Raw genomic sequence first — 15,858 nt, forward strand, 5'->3', positions numbered from 1 at the left:
GATGCTTAACTGACTGAGCCGCCCAGACGCCCCAAACAGATTATTCTTTTTAGCTGTTCCCGAACGTTTGCTGAGCCCCCACAGGCACAGCAGCCTGGGACAGGACACATCTTTCCACTGTGATCCGATTTTGCTGAGACCAGGAATGAATTCCTCTTTATTGTCCGAGCACACTAAGGGTTGTTTATCTGCAGGGATTTCCTTCCGGTCCCCAAAGCACAGACTGCCCGCATTTAACAAATGAGAGTCTGTGCCAAGCTCGTCCTAGGTGATTGTTCAGGTAAAAGCACTTGGATGTTGCCGTCTGGGGCTGCAGTGTTCAGCCGCCGAGGGGCATCTCTCTCTGGACTCAGTCGGCCAGGGCTGGGGTCCCCGTTCCTCGCCTCTGCCGGCAGGTGCCCGTCTGGGTCCGTGTCTCCCCTCCGCGGTGATTGTGAAGATTCATAAGATAATGTGATAGAACACCTGGCACCGTGGGGTATGTGGTAAAGCGTCCGTGCGTTCCGGTGATGCTTGACTATGCCGTGTGTCCACACCTTCATGCCGTGGGACGACAACTGTTCACCAGTGAAATGTCCCGTTACGGGGATCAGTGATCCCCAGACAGGAGTCTGACTGAGCCGAGTCAGGTGTAAAAAGGCACCCCTTGTAAGTAGGGACATGGCTTCCCTGTGGGGTACCCCCCCCACTTGGGGGTCGTTCCAGAGGACTTGCCTTCTGCAAGCAGCCTTGTCCAAAAGTGGGGGCCACATCTTCTGTAGTGATGTCGCCCCTGGGGAGTGTCCCCCCTCCCCTCCCGCCCAGGGCAGGGAGCAGGGGCACTTGGGGTCTGTCCAAGGTCAATAGATACCAAGTTGAGGATAGAAAATCTTAAACCTCCAATGAGGTGCTTCGAGAGTTTGCTAATGGCGAAGGAAACAAAGAATTGTCCCCCCAGAAGTGGGTGAGCCAAGAGCTCAGGCATTTAATTCCGCCTGTTATATGCAAAATGTGTATACGTGTAATGCGGTTAAAAAATAAAAATGCCCCTTTGTTCGGTTACAGGCTACGTGAACCCACAGTGTGTAGTTCGGCTGAATGATCCCGTTCAGAAGTTCAGCGCCCTCGCGAAAAACGCTACGGACCTCACCTGGGAAGAAGAATTCACCTTGTGCGTAAAGCCTGGCTATCTTGGGCTGGGGTTTGTGCAGCCACACCTGTCCAAGACTGCCCAACCCGGCAGTCAGTTTGCAGCACCGTTCACGCCAAAAACTAAAACTAAAAAATAAATTTCGCTTAAATGTGTAGCCAACATCCGAGGTAGTTTTAGGTCGAATGTGGATTTCTTTCTGAAGGCGGCTCTGGGCGTGGGTTTCCTCCTTGCCCACGTCCTGCTGTGACCAGAGAGCACTGTGGTCGGGCTCCCTTTTCTTTAGAAATACACATGCTTTGGGCGCCTGGGTGGCTCAGTCGGTTAAGCATCCGACTTCGGCTCAGGTCATGATCTCATGGTCCGTGAGTTCAAGCCCCACGCTGACAGCCCAGAGCCTGGAGCCTGCTTCAGATTCTGTGCCTCCCTCTCTCTCTGACCCTCCCCCGTTCATGCTCTGTCTCTCTCTGTCTCAAAAATAAATAAACAATAAAAAATTAAAAAAAAAAATACACGCCATCTGGAGCAGGATGGAGGAAACTTCAGGCTGATACCAGAGGCCAGCAGGGAGCAGACAAAGGGAAATTCTAAGAAATGGTGTGGGAAACCCAAGCAAGGCATTATCGAGCAGCACCCCCGCGGCACATTAAGAATGATACAGCCAGACCAGCTGGGCTCATACCCACTGTTTTTGTTCGAAAAGTATGGGTCGTACAGTGAGATGAGGAAAGGAGATAATGTTCAAGGATTGGAAAGGAAGAGACAACACGAATCGTTACCTGGAGGGGATACGGTTACATGTCTAGACTACTTGGGAAAATCAGTTAAAACTATTAGAAATAACAAGATACAGGATAGAAAGAATATCAGGAAACTGGTATAAATAATATTCCAGTCAAGTGGCTAACTCTGCAGAAGTCAATTGCTTTCTGATGGTTCTGATGGTTCTGATGAACCATTAGGAAAAAGTACTGACCGCAGACGTCCCACGTATAATATAAAGAGCTTTTATAAATCATTAACGAAAGTAGGAGCGCTCCCTTGGAAAACGGGGGAAAAAGGAGCTGGAAATATGAAAGCAAGAACGATAGGTAGCTAGAAACTTTTGGAAAGATGTTCACTCTCACAAGTAGTTCAATACAAGTGTGTAGACAAAAGGGAGAATTTTTTCACCTTACAGGGTGGTAGAGAGTAGGGGAGTGAGAACAGCTAGTGGAAGTGTGGATTTTAATAGCCATTCTGGAAGTCCTCCAGGCGTATTATAAAAAAGAGAGAGGGAGATGGGGCGCCTGGGTGGCTCAGCCGGTTGAGCGTCCGACTTCGGCTCGGGTCATGATCTCGCGATCTGTGAGTTCGAGCCCCGCGTTGGGCTCTGTGCTGACGGCTCAGAGCCTGGAGCCTGCTTCGGATTCTGTGGCTCCCTCTCTCTGCCCCTCCCCTGCTCATGCTCTGTCTCTCTCTGTTAAAAATAAATTAAAAAAAAAAAAGAGAGAGGGAGAGAAAATCTCTTAAATGCACATACCTTTTGGCTGGGATCTACAGTTTCCCTAAGGAAATAATCGCACAGTGTTTACAAAGATGTATGGATAAGGATGTTTCTCTTCGCTTGTTTATAATTACGGAACGTTGACCACAACCAACAATTATGAAGGGTTGGTTATTAAGGAACGGACAAAATAAAAGGCCACATAGTGAAGCACTGGAGATCTAGTAAAAATGACGTTGTTCCGTAGTGTCTGACGTGGAAAGATGTCCCGTATCTTAATTGAAAAAAAAAAAAAAAGAGAGAGGTCTATCATGTTCTATGTTTTGTTTTTAGATAATTACATAGCTACACTTTTTTTTAAAAAATTTTTAACGTTTATTTATTTTTGAGACAGAGAGAGACACAGCACGAACAGGGGAGGGTCAGAGAGAGAGGGAGACACAGAATCCGAAACAGGCTCCAGGCTCTGAGCCGTCAGTACAGAGCCCGACGTGGGGCTTGAACTCACGGACCGCGAGATCATGACCTGAGCAGAAGTCGGACACTTAACCGACTGAGCCACCCAGGCGCCCCCATAGCTACACTTTTTAAAAACATGTTTATTTGGGGAGGAGGGGACAGCTCGCACGTGCGAGCGGCAGAGGGAGAGGATCCCACGTGGGCTCCGCGCTGTCAACACAGAGCCCGACTCGGGGCTCTATCCCACGAACCGTGAGATCATGACTTGAGCCGAAAGCAAGAGTCGGATGCTCAACCGACTCAGCCACCGGGTGCCCATATAGCTACACTTTTTGATACAGCAACGACTTGCTACATGTCGCTCTTGAAATTTCAACTAGTGAAACTTAAACAAAGTGAAGTTCAGGCCCTCCATTTGCCCTGGCCTTACCTTGAGCTCTCGGTGGCCATCTGTGGCCAGCGGCCCCCGTATCAGAGAGCGGCTGTGTACAACGTTTCTGTCATCAGCCAGGAAGTCGCGGAGAATTCTGGGAGACCAGCAACCAAATATGAACGGCAACCGTTTGGGGATAGGTTGCGGATAATCTTTATACTGATGGTGATTTGTATCTCTTTGTACAGTCAGAAAAAAAACACCGTTTCAAAAAGTTAATGGAGCTTGTTTAAAAATTCTTTGTCTTTCCTGCAGCGAGTTGAATGCCAAGTCGAAGGAGCTGTACTTGGAGATTTCAGAGGAAGAACAATCATCCGGAGGTGGGTGTCGAGCAGGTAGATGGAGGCCCTGCTCTCCGGGCGGGGGGGGGGGTGCTCCAGCCGCCTTGACAGGGACCCGGAGAAGCTGGGAGGCGCGGGCGGGAGACCCCACAGAGCATGCTGGAGTTCCGAAGGCAACGTTGGCTCGAAAGTCCATTTCAGTTTTTGACAAGGTCATACATTTTTTTTTAAATGTTTATTTTTTTGAGAGAGAGAGAGAGAGACAGAGCATGAGCAGGGGAAGGGCAGAGAGAGAGGGAGACACAGAATCCAAAGCAGGCTCCAGGCTCTGAGCTGTCAGCACAGAGCCCGACGCGGGGCTCGAACCCATGAACCGTGAGATCATGACCTGAGCCGAAGTTGGACACTTAACTGACTGAGCCACCTGGGGCCCCCAAGGTCATACATTTTGGAAGAGAATATACTCAGCTGGCTTTTACCTTTCTTTCCTTCTCTCTCTCTTTTTTTTAAAACAAATATCTAAAATTTTTTATTCAGTAATTCTTGGTTTAGAGATGCCCTTCTCAATCTTCTTAGCCTTAATTGACCCATTTTGCTTTGTTTCAACTTGTGGTAAAACGCTTGTGACATGCAAATGACCATCTTAACCATTTCTGAGGGTAACATTCAGTGCTATTAAGTACATGCCCACTGTGTGCAACCCTCACCGCTGTCCGTCTCCAGAACTTCTCCATCTTCCCAAGCCGAGACTCTGTCCCCCTGAGACAACTCCCTGTCCCCTCCTCCCCCCAGCCCCTGGCGCCCTCCCCCGCCATTCTACTCTCTGCTCTGTGGATTTCAACCTGCTCTTCCTTGTAGAATAAGCCACAGCTGCTTGTACTGAACACATGCTTTAGAGATGAGACAGCCACAATTAAAGGTAGAAATCACGACAGTGAGCTCGGACCGGTGTGAGTGCACATGTGCTTGAGTCAGGAGTATCAATATTTATCAGGTTTCTAAAGATGCCCTTAGACTTATCAAACTCGGAGAGGGGGACCCTCTCCTGGCTTCTCCTGCCACAAACCCGGGCCGTTTGGATGTCTTCTAAAGTTACCAAGACCCAGGAAAAAGCAATTTAAGCTTCTATGTATGAGCAAGAATTCGGAGCCCATTTCCCGGATTCTGCTGTCTTGGGGGGAGGCAGTGAGGCGCTCCCGACGTGCCAAGGGCAGGCGTGTGTTTGACCCCAGACTGGGCGGGTGTTCGCCTGCGGAGAAGCCCCTCCGAATCCACCCCTGACGCACGGCTCGTTTGCTCCGCTGGCGGTTCAGTCCTGTCCAGCCTCGCGGGGTCTACGAAATTCCGTGTGAAAAACACAAAACAGAACGAAGAACAACCATATAACCTTTACTCACACCCACACGCTTTTGACATGTTGCCCCATTGCCTCTGTTACCTGTGCTCGCGCTGGGTGGCGGCTCTCGGTTTTGCACACGCTGTTTCTGCACGTGCACACACACGCACGCGCGGGCCCTTCACACCCCCTCTCCTTGGCGTGTCCTTCCTGAGAATGAGGATGTTCTCCTGACGGCCGCTGCCCAGCTCTCGGCTTCCTGGATCTGCATCGGTGGGTCTGCATCCCAGCCTTGCAGGTCGGGCCCCCTGGCCCTCAGGGCTGTCACTCTCGACTCCCGCACAGGCTTTTCCACCTGCGGTGGTCTGGAGCGGCGCCTCGGGGACTCGTCCTGGGTGTGGTGGCTTCCGTGGCACCCCGTGGAGGCACGCCCACAGTGTTCCTTACGTGTGTCCTGTTTCCCCAGCTCTGTCGGCGGTGACGACCATTCCCTTAGATCTATTCAAGAAGCAGCCTGCGGGGCCACAGAGCTTTACGCTGACCAGCGGCCCCTCCTTCGGCAGCTCGGTGCTGGGTTCGGTCACCGCAGAGGTACGACGACATTGCCCGCCGTGGCCGCGCTCCGGCTTGAGCCTCTCGAGACCCACTTGAGATAAGGAATGTCTTCACCCGTCAGGCTCCCTCTTGCCCGAAGCAGGACGCTCTCCCGAGAGCCCGTTGCGCGCTGTGCGTTTCCAGACTCGGACGGGCCACGTCCCGCCCACGGTCGCGTCGAGTCGCCTGCCACGTGGGGAGCGGTCCACGACGCCGTGTCACGTGGGCCGGCCCCGGAAAGGGCCACTTGGTTGCATTGGGTTCTCCAGCCTCTGTTGCATCGTTGCATGGCGAGTGGGTGGGTTTGAGCGCAGGTCTTACCGCCTTCTGTCCATTGTGGGGAAGCCCGGGTCAGTCGTCAGACGGTTCCGAGATTAGGTGACGTTCATCGAAGAAGGCAGAGGTTATGGCAGAGGAAGGCAGCCCCCCACCCCCCCATCCAGGCGCCGGGCCGGGTGCCGTATGGAGCGCGTAACCAGCTTTCTCTGCAGTTCTCTTACGTAGAGCCCGGCGAAGCGAAATCCTGGCAGACCGCTCCGCCCGCTCCTGCTGCGAAGGTGGAAAAAGACCGCATGGTGATGCCCTGTGGGACCGTGGTCACTACTGTCACTGCCGTGAAAACCAAGCCACGTGTCGACACGGGGAGGGCGTCCCCGCTGAGCTCGGGTGAGAATGAAGAGTAGGCCCCCGGCCTGGAGTCATGCTGCCCCCGGGCACCGTGGCCCCCTGGCCAGCAGGGTGCCGCAGGGAGCGAGGTTAAGACACTCTCGTGGTACAGAAGGAGCGGGAACCGGCAGGGCTTCTGCTTAGCTTTTTTGTCTTTAAGTTTGTCCATTTATTTTTTGAGAGAGACAGAGAGAGCGTGCATGCATGTGAGCGGGCGAGAGGCAGAGAGAGAGGGGGAGAGAGTCCCAAGCAGGCTCTGTGCCGACAGCTCGGAGCCTGGAGCCCGCTTCGGATTCTGTGTCTCCCCCTCTCTCTGCCCCTCCCCTGCTCGCACTCTGTCTCTCCCTCTCTTTGTCTCAAAAATAGAATAAATAAACATTACAAATAAAAAAAAAAAGTAGGCTCCATGCTGTCAGCACAGAGCCCGACACGGGGCTTGAACTCACGAACCGTGAGATCACGACCTGAGCCGAAACCGAGAGTCGGATGCTTAACCGACTGAGCCACCCAGGCGCCCCGCAAATCATTTTCTCGCAGGCTTGATGTGCCATTATTTTAGATCCAGCTGGATCCTGCACCGGTCCCCTCAGCCTCCGCCGTAGGGACAACTTCTGTATACATGGGTCACTAACTTTTATTCGGGCTGTACGTCTGTTCGCACAGATGTGTTACCTTCCCAGAATACGTTGCCTGGCCCCATTCGTGAATACAAAACAGAATGTGAAATTCTGGCTTAATTTCTGAAATTGTACTGAAACCTGGGTTCTCCCTCCCCACCTCCCCCACCCCCCAAAAAAGAATGAGATCGTGCAACGATCTGAAGGTTTGCCCTGGCCGTTTCCAACCGCCCGGACGGCGTTGGCGCGAGAGATGTGATTTCACTTTCCGGAAACTGTAGGTTCAGACGGCTTTGGGGGCCCTCTTATGACCAGGATGTTCCTCTGGCAGAGTCTCCCCTGAAGACACCTGTCAAGGTGAAGGTCATTGAGAAGGACATCTCTGTCCAAGCCGTCTCCTGTCACGGCGCCCCTGTCAGTAAGACGTTCTCTTCTTCGGACACAGGTAACGGGCGTGCTCACCACCTTTTCCTTCCTCCTGGCCTCTTCCCTCGCGTCTTTCGCATCTGCCCCGAGGTCAGCATTTCCTTTTCAGAGTTTGGGAGGAGCTTTTTCCAGTAAAAGGAGAAAAACTAGGAGAAAGCCGAAAGGGAAGCCAGCCAGAGACCAGGAGTGGCATTTAGTTTTAGCAGGTGCTTTAACAAAATAAACGTAAAAACCCAGTTTATAAAACTTTCGAGCATTATTTTTCTGTTGCCCCGTGGGCCAGTGCTGTGAACATCATAAAATAAGCAGGGCGCAGGTAAAGGCGGCTTTGTTTTTGTCTCCCGCTGTCCCCGAAAAGCTGTTTGTTAGGAGTGGTTTCCCCCAGACCCCTGCCTGCAAATTTCCCATTTTTATGGTCACTTTCGGGTAATCGGCATCTTTGGAGAGGTGGGTTTCACCGTCTCCCTAGATCAAAGCGCGATCTAACTCTGGGGATGAGGCTTTCTCCCTTCGCTCGGGTGTGACCTGCCATCAGAGAAGGGGCAGGTGGGCACCTGTCCCCATTCCCTGAGTCCTGTGTCTGATCTTGCCGAGGTCAAGGAGGGGACAGGGAGGAGGGGACGGGCAGGGAGCTCTTCGTATTCCCTCAGCCCCCTCCCTGTTTCCGTGGATCTCTGCAAACCGCTGGGTTCCCCCAATGCAGCTTCCTAGACGCACGCAGTGTCCCTGCCGTGCTGGCCGCTCCTGACGCCCCCTTCCCTGCCCCTGGCAGTGTGCTCCAGCGACCGCGGGGACACCTTCACTGGCACGGGGATCCCTTTTTAAAGGAGCCCGGGCTGACGTTTCCATGGTGGGCTCCCCATCTGGTGCATGGGCCGTGGGGCCGGCCCCGAGGTCAGCTTCCTGTGCCGCAGGTGCCCTAGTAACTTTCTCGGGCACCCCTGACACTTTGATGGGACTTCGGAGGACAGCTCAGAACCTCCGGGCTTGGCGTGGGGTGTTGGGCGGGACAGTGAAGCTCTCTCCTGGGGTGGGGTGTGGGGGATCCTCGCCCCACCCCTTCTTGTCACCCTCTCCCTTCTCATTGTGGGTCCGTGGCCAGGCTGCTCTTGGCCTCATTGGCCCTTTGCTTCTTCCTCTGGAATTGTCCTCGGGCCACAGCCGAAACTGAGGTGGCAGGTGTTCCTGTGAACACGTTCCTGCCCCTTTAATGGCCTCGTTGTTTGACTCTGGCATCACGGGAGCTACTTCAGTCAGGTTACGCGTTCCGGCTTTGCGCCCGAGACCTGCTGAGCCTCTCGGTTCTGCCGCCTCCCTGGCTCCCTGACGGTCCCCCGTGTCTCCAGTGGGGATAAAAAAGGCACCTGGCTCTTGGGGTTTGCGGGATGGCCGTACGAAACAATGTGCAAGGAGCCCTTTGTACCGCACCTGCCAGGTGCTAAGTATCCCACAGACAACGGCCGGCGGTGGGGTTGGTAGGAACCACGGGACGGAGCTGCCTTGGCCAACTGGCTCACGTGAATGCTAGGTGCTGAGTCCCTCGGGAGGGAAAAGGGGCAGCCTCATTGCCTTCCGGAGTTCAAATCTTCCACAAGGTCAGCCTACCTGCTTGTTTCTCGTCAACCCTGCGGAGGTATGACTGGCGTGTGAGAAAACGCAGGGATCTGAGTAAGCGTGCGTCAATGAGTACGTGGAACCTTCCAGAAGCAGCCGTGGACCGAGGGTGGTCTGTGAGCCAAATCTGGCCCTGGTTCTGCTCACAAATTGCCTCAGAGCCCAGCCTGGCAGGGCTCTGGCTTCTCTCACCCTACAGAGGCAGCGGTGAGTGGCCGGGACCCGGTGACCCGCCGGCCCACAAACCTTAAACCATTTAGGCTCTGGCCCCTTCCAGAAGGTATCTGCCGACCTCTGCCTGGGGACCATTTCCGTCAGGCCTGGCAGTCTCCAGGGGGCGTGTGTGCACATGCTCAGTGCTGCCTTCCCTCCCGCAGAGCTCCTGGTTCTGAATGGCTCGGACCCCGTGGCAGAAGTCGCCATCCGCCAGCTCAGCGAGTCTTCGAAGCTGAGGGTCAAGTCTCCGCGGAAGAAAAGCACCATCATCATATCAGGGATCTCCAAGGTGCGGCCCTGCGCTGGTGGGGGGCGGGGGGGGGGATGGGCGGATTGCGTCTGTCGGCGGGCTGGCTTCCTCCTTGGGGAAGGTAGCCTGAGCTCTTGATGACGTCCGGAAAGTTCCGGGCCTGCAAATGGCAGGTTCTCTTTCTGACCCAGCGAGTGCGTCGTTCATGGCATCGTGTGGATGCAGCTTGTCCCGTTGATGAGGCAGCTCGAAGGTCTCTGGCCGGGGGGGGGCCCCCCTTTGGGACCGAGCCTCCGCCCTCTCGCTGGTCGATGACGGGGAGCGTCCACTTCCCACGTCGCACGCCTCCAAACCATTGAAGTTTTTTTGCAGCGAGTGTTTATGCCTTTTGCAGCCAGAGAGACGTGCAGATTGTCTAAAACGTACCCCGGTCTCCACTCCCTCCCTTCTCCTGCCCTGCTGGGTACCAGAGGGGCCGGCCCCTCGGGGCAGGGAGCCACGCTACAGCCCCGTACTCGAGTTTGACATCTCCGATGGGCCAGGAAAACGTGTGCCACGGAGGGGCGTTTGGGAGACCAGGAAGTCATGGGGGACGAGGAGGACGACGTTCTGAACGCGGAGGGGGGTGCTCGGAGGCCATGAGCGTGGTGGGTCTAGAAGTCCTGCAGTGGGTCGTGGCAGGTGCCAGAGGTGTGTCACCAGTGTTGCCATTGTACTCAGGGCCTCGGTGGCTGGTGCTCAGGTACCAGCTGCCACGCCTGCGGGGCAGCCTTGACACGGCCCCCGAGGCCCCAGACCCCAGGGGGGGGCCTCTCTGGGCTTCCTGAGTGCACTTCCGGCCTCAGCCAGCAGGGGGCGACGGCGTCCCCAGAAGGGCCAAGGCCCAAAGGCTGCGTTCTCCTGAGTCCGGGCCGGATGTGAGGGACCCACGGGGTCTCCTGACCATGTCTTCTATGCTTTCTGTGGCTCTTTAGGAGCCCAAGGGTCTGCACGTTTAACATATCCAACCCCCTGCAGTTACGATTTTTTACGGACGCTCAGGTTGTCCCATCTTGAGCCAGTGGGTACGCCACAAGCCAGCAGGGTGTGGGCATCCGACAGCGGCCCGCCCCAGGCCCCTCGCAACCACCTTCCCGCCCTGCAGCCACCCAGCCCCGCGGCTGAGAGGAGCACCCCGGATTCTCAGGCTACGACATGTATGCTGAGCAATTTCTGCCGGCAGGAAACAAAATCCTGTAGGATAAGTGTGAAAAGACAGAATCTGTGGCCCACGTCCCGTGACCCCCCCTCCAGCGTGCTGTCCGCCTCCTAGCAGGAAGTGCTCTCCCTCCCGCAGGCTGGAGAAGGGTGTCTGCTTCCTCGATGCCCCTCCACGTGTGAAGGGCCCCTGGCACCAGGGGCCCCGACCCTCTGCTGTGAGCGGAGACCCATAGTCACCGCACTTCAGTCCCTTGGAAACCCAGTTGCCGCCCCCTTGGAAGACAAGCCGCGAGCGACTTCTGACTCTTTGGAATCACCCCCAGCGTGTTTGGACAGAGGTTTCCGGGCTTTTCCGTGCCGGCCCTCCTTCCGTGTGTCCTTGCCGTTGTCCCTCATGCTGGCTTTTTTCTCTTGTCCTGGGACAGACCTCGCTATCTCAGGACAATGCCGCCGCCCTCATGCTGGACTACGCGGCCTCCGTGGACGGCACCCCCCAGGAGGACCCCCCGTCCCTTCCGGGGGCGGCCGCCGTCTCTGCCCCGCAGGAGGAAGAGGCCCCGGCCCCGGCCCCGCCGGCCCCGGAGCCCCAGGAGCGCGAGCTAGGCTCCTGGGACTTGGACCAGGAGTCACAGGCCCCGGCGTGGGACAGCCAGGCCCCGCTGGACCCCGATGGGGACGAGCTGTCGGAGAGCTCCCTGAGTGTCTCAGAGCCGGATGCTGCCAAGAAGCATAAAGGTACCTGCGCCCACCCCTCCCCGCCCCCCCGCCGCCCGCCCCACCCGACGGCTGATCTCTCCTGCCAGTTTCTGAGCTGACTTTCGGTTCCCATCACCCGCTTCCCTTCCCCTGTGCAAACCCACCCCCTCCTCAGCACCCCACCCCAGCGAGCACCCCCGTGCAGGAGGTTGGGGCCCGATTAAGCCTCTGGGCAGGGGCCACATTGAGAATCCTTCCATCTCTCCGCATTGGGGGGTTGGGGGGAACAGCTTGTGGTCATGCCTAGAGGCCCCCTTCCTCTCTCTCTCTGCCCCCCACCCCCGCCCAGTAGAACTATCTAGAGCATTTAGAGGGGGTCATATCCCACAGTGGGGCCAAAGAGACGCCACACGTAGCCGCCAGAGACCCGGCTTCCCTCGGCCGTGCAGATGCGCACCTGTTCATTGTGTCTCAATCTCTTCCCTTCACTAAAACCAGGGCAGACCCCAGCACTCGGACCTGCTAGGGCCCAGGGCGAGAGGAATACCCCAGAAACTGGGGTCAGTTTTAAGTTGACGACCATCAACTTAACGTGTGTGTAGGGCCGAGGAATCACATCATTAGAATAATCCGTTGTTTTCCATTAGCTCTAAATCGGGGCTTTAATTTGTACATTTCTTCAGGGTGCTCAGTTGTACTTAGCGTTTCGGCACGATGGTGACGTAAAGGTTCCTTCTGAGCGAACGCAGTCGGGGGGTTTGAGGTCCGTTCTCCACGGGAGGCGTCACGCCTCCTGCGCTCAGCTTCTCCTCGGCGCACGAGGGTGGCCCACCCCCCGGGCAGTGGTAAGGGGCCCCCGATGCAGAGACAGGATGGGAGCAGGTGCCCGATCCGAGCTGGGAGTCGTGGGTGCACCTCAGCGCCAAGTCCTGCCCCACTGAGAACGCAGACGTCCCAGTCACTCCTGAGGTCGGGGACCCCGGTGAGCTGCTCCGTGGCTGTCTCCCACTGCCCCCGCCCCCCCCCACCCCGTTCTTGCCACCGGGACCGGTGGTTCTCAGACCCGGCGGTTGTGCCCCCCACTCAGGGGACACCGGCAAGCGTCCCGAGACAGCTGGGAGTGGGGTGCTGCAGGCAGCGGGCGGGGTGCAGCTCGGAGCCCCGTGGGGTGCAGGACGGGCCGCCTCGTGGCGGTGCGTGGCCCTGTGTCCGTGCTGTCGGGGCTGAGAACCCGGCTGGAGGCCTCTGCGTTCATCCCCACCCACGCCCTCCCGTCTGCTTCTCGTGCGTCCCCACGAGGCCCCTGCTTGCCGAAGCAGGGTGGGCACACGTGGGGAGTGGCTGGAAGCCAGGAGAAGGAAAGAGGGAAGCAGGACAGGATTTCTAAGCCACGGGATGAAGATCGGACCCCGGGCCGCTAAGTGCCCCCTGCGCTGAGCCTGGGTGACCTGTGCGTTGCCCTCTGGCGGCTCCCTCGCTCCTGTTCAGAAGGCGCAGCCCAGGTTCCGGGCTGTCGGTCTGCCAGGCGCATACACACCCCTCTGGCCTGCCCTTGGGGCCAGCACGGCCTGAGGGAGCCCCCCTGGACCGGAGGAAGGCGGCGAGCGCTGGGTGGGGTAGCAAAGGGGGTGCAGGGTGGGGCGCCCCTTCCTCTCCCTTCCTCCTCCCGGTGGCCAGCAGTCTGCTGCCTGTTCTCAACGGAGCCCCAACCTCCCAGCCTGCCCTCCTGCCCTCCCGCGTCAACCCCGGCAGCCGCGCCTCGCCGACCCCAAGTCCATTCAGAGACCACCCTACCCTCACCCGTCGCTTCCTCCTTCCTCTGCTTTTCCCTCCAGAAGGTTCTTTCCCATGGGATCCCTTCCATGGCCGCCCTTCTCCTTGCCCGCCACTGGCCAGGTTGATGGCACCCCTCGAGAAGGGCACTCTTGGGGACCTAAGTGCCAGCGACTTGGACACAGCATCTCCGTGAGACGTTGGACAGTTATGTGTTAACGGATGCCAAATAGCTTTTGTGTTGCACCAGTTTTCAACACTGGGGATCCAGGGAGTGGCTCTGTGGGGTTTCCTCTCGTTTCTACATTAAGTAACTGAAGGTTAGTGTCTGGCCCAAGAACCACCTGTGTGGGTTTGCACAGATTTCCAAGACCTGCCAGCATATTTAGAGTTCTGGAACCCCGCGGGTTGGAAATGTCCGTCTTGTGAGGTTGCAGCCAGTTTATGCCCACGCGTGGGCTTGTTTCTAGCTTAACGGTGTCGATGTGGCCGTGCTGCACGATGTGAATTTACTTAACGTGGCCGCGTGTTTAGAGACGGTCAAGACGGCAAAGGTGACGCCGTGTGTATTCCCCCATGAGTAGGAACCAAAGTATCGATGGAGACTTTGACAAATAAATATTAAAAAGTAAAAAAAGAAAAAAAAAAAAGCAATCCGAGCCCCCAGACTCTTGCCAGACGTCCTTCCCGGTCACTTCACGCGCACGTGGGGCACGGCGCTTTGGAACTCACTGTCTGTCATTCTTGTTTTGCTCCCGCGCACTTTTCTTTTGACCTCTGACCTCTTCCTTCTCGTCACCTCGCGCTCATTCCCTCTAACTTAAGAGGATCGCTATGCCAACCAGAATTGATTGCCTACACAGTAAGTGACTTTTGTCTTACATACGTATTTTTAAATTCGGTGCGGTTTCGCCACGAGAGTAGCGTATTTTGTAACAGCAGGAAGCTGACCCCCTCCCCCTTCCCTTCCCTTCCTTTTTATTTTCCTGTCCCTCTCCAGTGTGTGTTCGCAGTTGCCTCCGTAGAAGTGGCCTGGTTGGGTTGGTACGGCACTTTACGCGGGTGGGGCGCGGGCGCTGTGCCCCCAGATGGGGGGCACGCAGCCTCGCTCGCTGTGATTTGCATACGCCCCTTCCCTTAGCGGAGCTCTGGTTCTAACAAGCGGTCGCTTATAAACAGACTGTGTGGGGTTTAGCTCGAACTCAGAAGCTGTTCTTTGGGCAGCAAACTACAATGTGTAAGGTGGCTTTTGGTCATTGCTTTCCCACGTATGAGATTTTGAGATGGGTTCTTCACGGAGCTATTTGTGCCTGTTAGGGTCTGTGCAGACAGACAAGCATAGATTTGCAAACATTTGCTCGAGTAAAGCTATAATTTAGAATAATCGTTTCCAAATTTCTTCCTATTTACTTTTCAGTGTTTTTGTGATTTTTTTTTTTTAACCTTGTTAGAACCAGGGAAAGATTTTTCTCCTCTCTGCCCCCCCCCCCTTTAAGCGTTTGGCTATTCGTTTCACGTGGCACATCTTCTCTCCAGATTTTGTCCTTAAGGGATCTTTAAAGTGTGGGTGAGGTCTGAGTCTTGCCTCCTGACTGCTGGTGTGGCTGAGCTAATCTGGAAAAAAGGGGCTTATGAAATCCAGACTTCTCCAGTTCCTCTGGCCGGGGCACTGTGCGCTTCCCCATCAGCGCAGGGGATGGGTTCTGGGGGCCCAGAGGCAAGCGTCACATACCAAACTTTTAGTTACTGTCTTAGCCAGAGTTCTCTAGAGGAACGGCACCAATCAGTTCTACATTTCAAGGAACTGGCTCACGCGATTCTGGGCTCTGACAGTCTGAAATCTGTGGGCGGGGCCGGCGGGCAGGGGACCATCCCTTCTTCTCCCAGAGCCCTTCGGGGTTGGCTCCTAAGGCATTCAGTTGATTGGAGGAGGCCCGTCCACATCATCCGGGGTAATGTGCTTTAGTCCGGGATAGCTGAATGCAGGTGTTACCCCCACACCTGCCGAGTGCATTCACCTAACCGATGAGGGTCTGACTGAATCCCTGGGCACGCTGGCCACCTTGACACAGAAGACACAGCCACACGGCCATGGTGAGGTGAGGGAGCTCCAGACGGCGTGACTTCTCGGCTGACGGGAGAGTCCGGCGCCCCTCGCGCCACCGCGGAGTACGGGAGTCAGTGCCACACGTGTGGCCTTGTTCCTCCGTCATTATTTACCCCGAGGGTAACTGTGATGTGTGCCCGAGGCTCAACAGGCTGTGACGTTTTTATTTGGAAATGCAGAGGAGATGATCTCCGCTTGCTCTGGCTACTCCTCACGTTTGAGGAGTTAAACCGTGGATCTGGAGACGGCCGTGTGTCCGTAAAACGTCCTGCCCGACACACGCTACCAGCACGCCTCTCGGGATCTATGTGGTTCCGGAAAGCCTGTCCACGCCCGCGTTGGAGCGCAGGGCTGTGCTCTGTGACGCCTCTGGGAGCTGAGACTTATCTCACTCTCTAGAGGCCCCCCCCGGTGACCGCCACGGATGCGCCCTCTACCAGACACCTGCTGGCCACTGCTGGGCGGTGTGACCCCCCCCTCCCCCCGGCCAGCTCAGACACCATCCTTAGGAGCACAGAGGAGCCGGGTGTGAGAACACAGGCTTTCTGCACTGGGGTCCACTTAGTGGGGCAGAG

General features: G+C 56.3%; 1 protein-coding gene across 4 annotated transcripts in view; it reads left to right on the forward strand.

Annotated features, from left to right (window-relative positions):
- C2CD2 (C2 calcium dependent domain containing 2) overlaps positions 1 to 15,858 on the forward strand; it is a 51,339-nt gene that overhangs the window by 28,692 nt on the left and 6,789 nt on the right. For 2 of the 4 annotated variants that reach the window (XM_045036582.1, XM_045036585.1), the window contains exons 7-13: positions 1,045 to 1,150; positions 3,763 to 3,827; positions 5,591 to 5,715; positions 6,210 to 6,384; positions 7,333 to 7,446; positions 9,419 to 9,546; positions 11,133 to 11,442. In XM_045036582.1, the coding sequence (XP_044892517.1) occupies positions 1,045 to 1,150; positions 3,763 to 3,827; positions 5,591 to 5,715; positions 6,210 to 6,384; positions 7,333 to 7,446; positions 9,419 to 9,546; positions 11,133 to 11,442 (1,023 nt within the window). Of the gene's footprint in view, positions 1 to 1,044; positions 1,151 to 3,762; positions 3,828 to 5,590; positions 5,716 to 6,209; positions 6,385 to 7,332; positions 7,447 to 9,418; positions 9,547 to 11,132; positions 11,443 to 13,238; positions 13,843 to 14,003; positions 14,039 to 15,858 lie in introns of those variants that run through there. The other 2 variants (XM_045036583.1, XM_045036584.1) reach the window with 2 other exon arrangements.

Source organism: Felis catus, chromosome C2 (genome assembly GCF_018350175.1).
Source record: "Felis catus isolate Fca126 chromosome C2, F.catus_Fca126_mat1.0, whole genome shotgun sequence".
Taxonomy (NCBI): Eukaryota; Metazoa; Chordata; class Mammalia; order Carnivora; family Felidae; genus Felis; species Felis catus.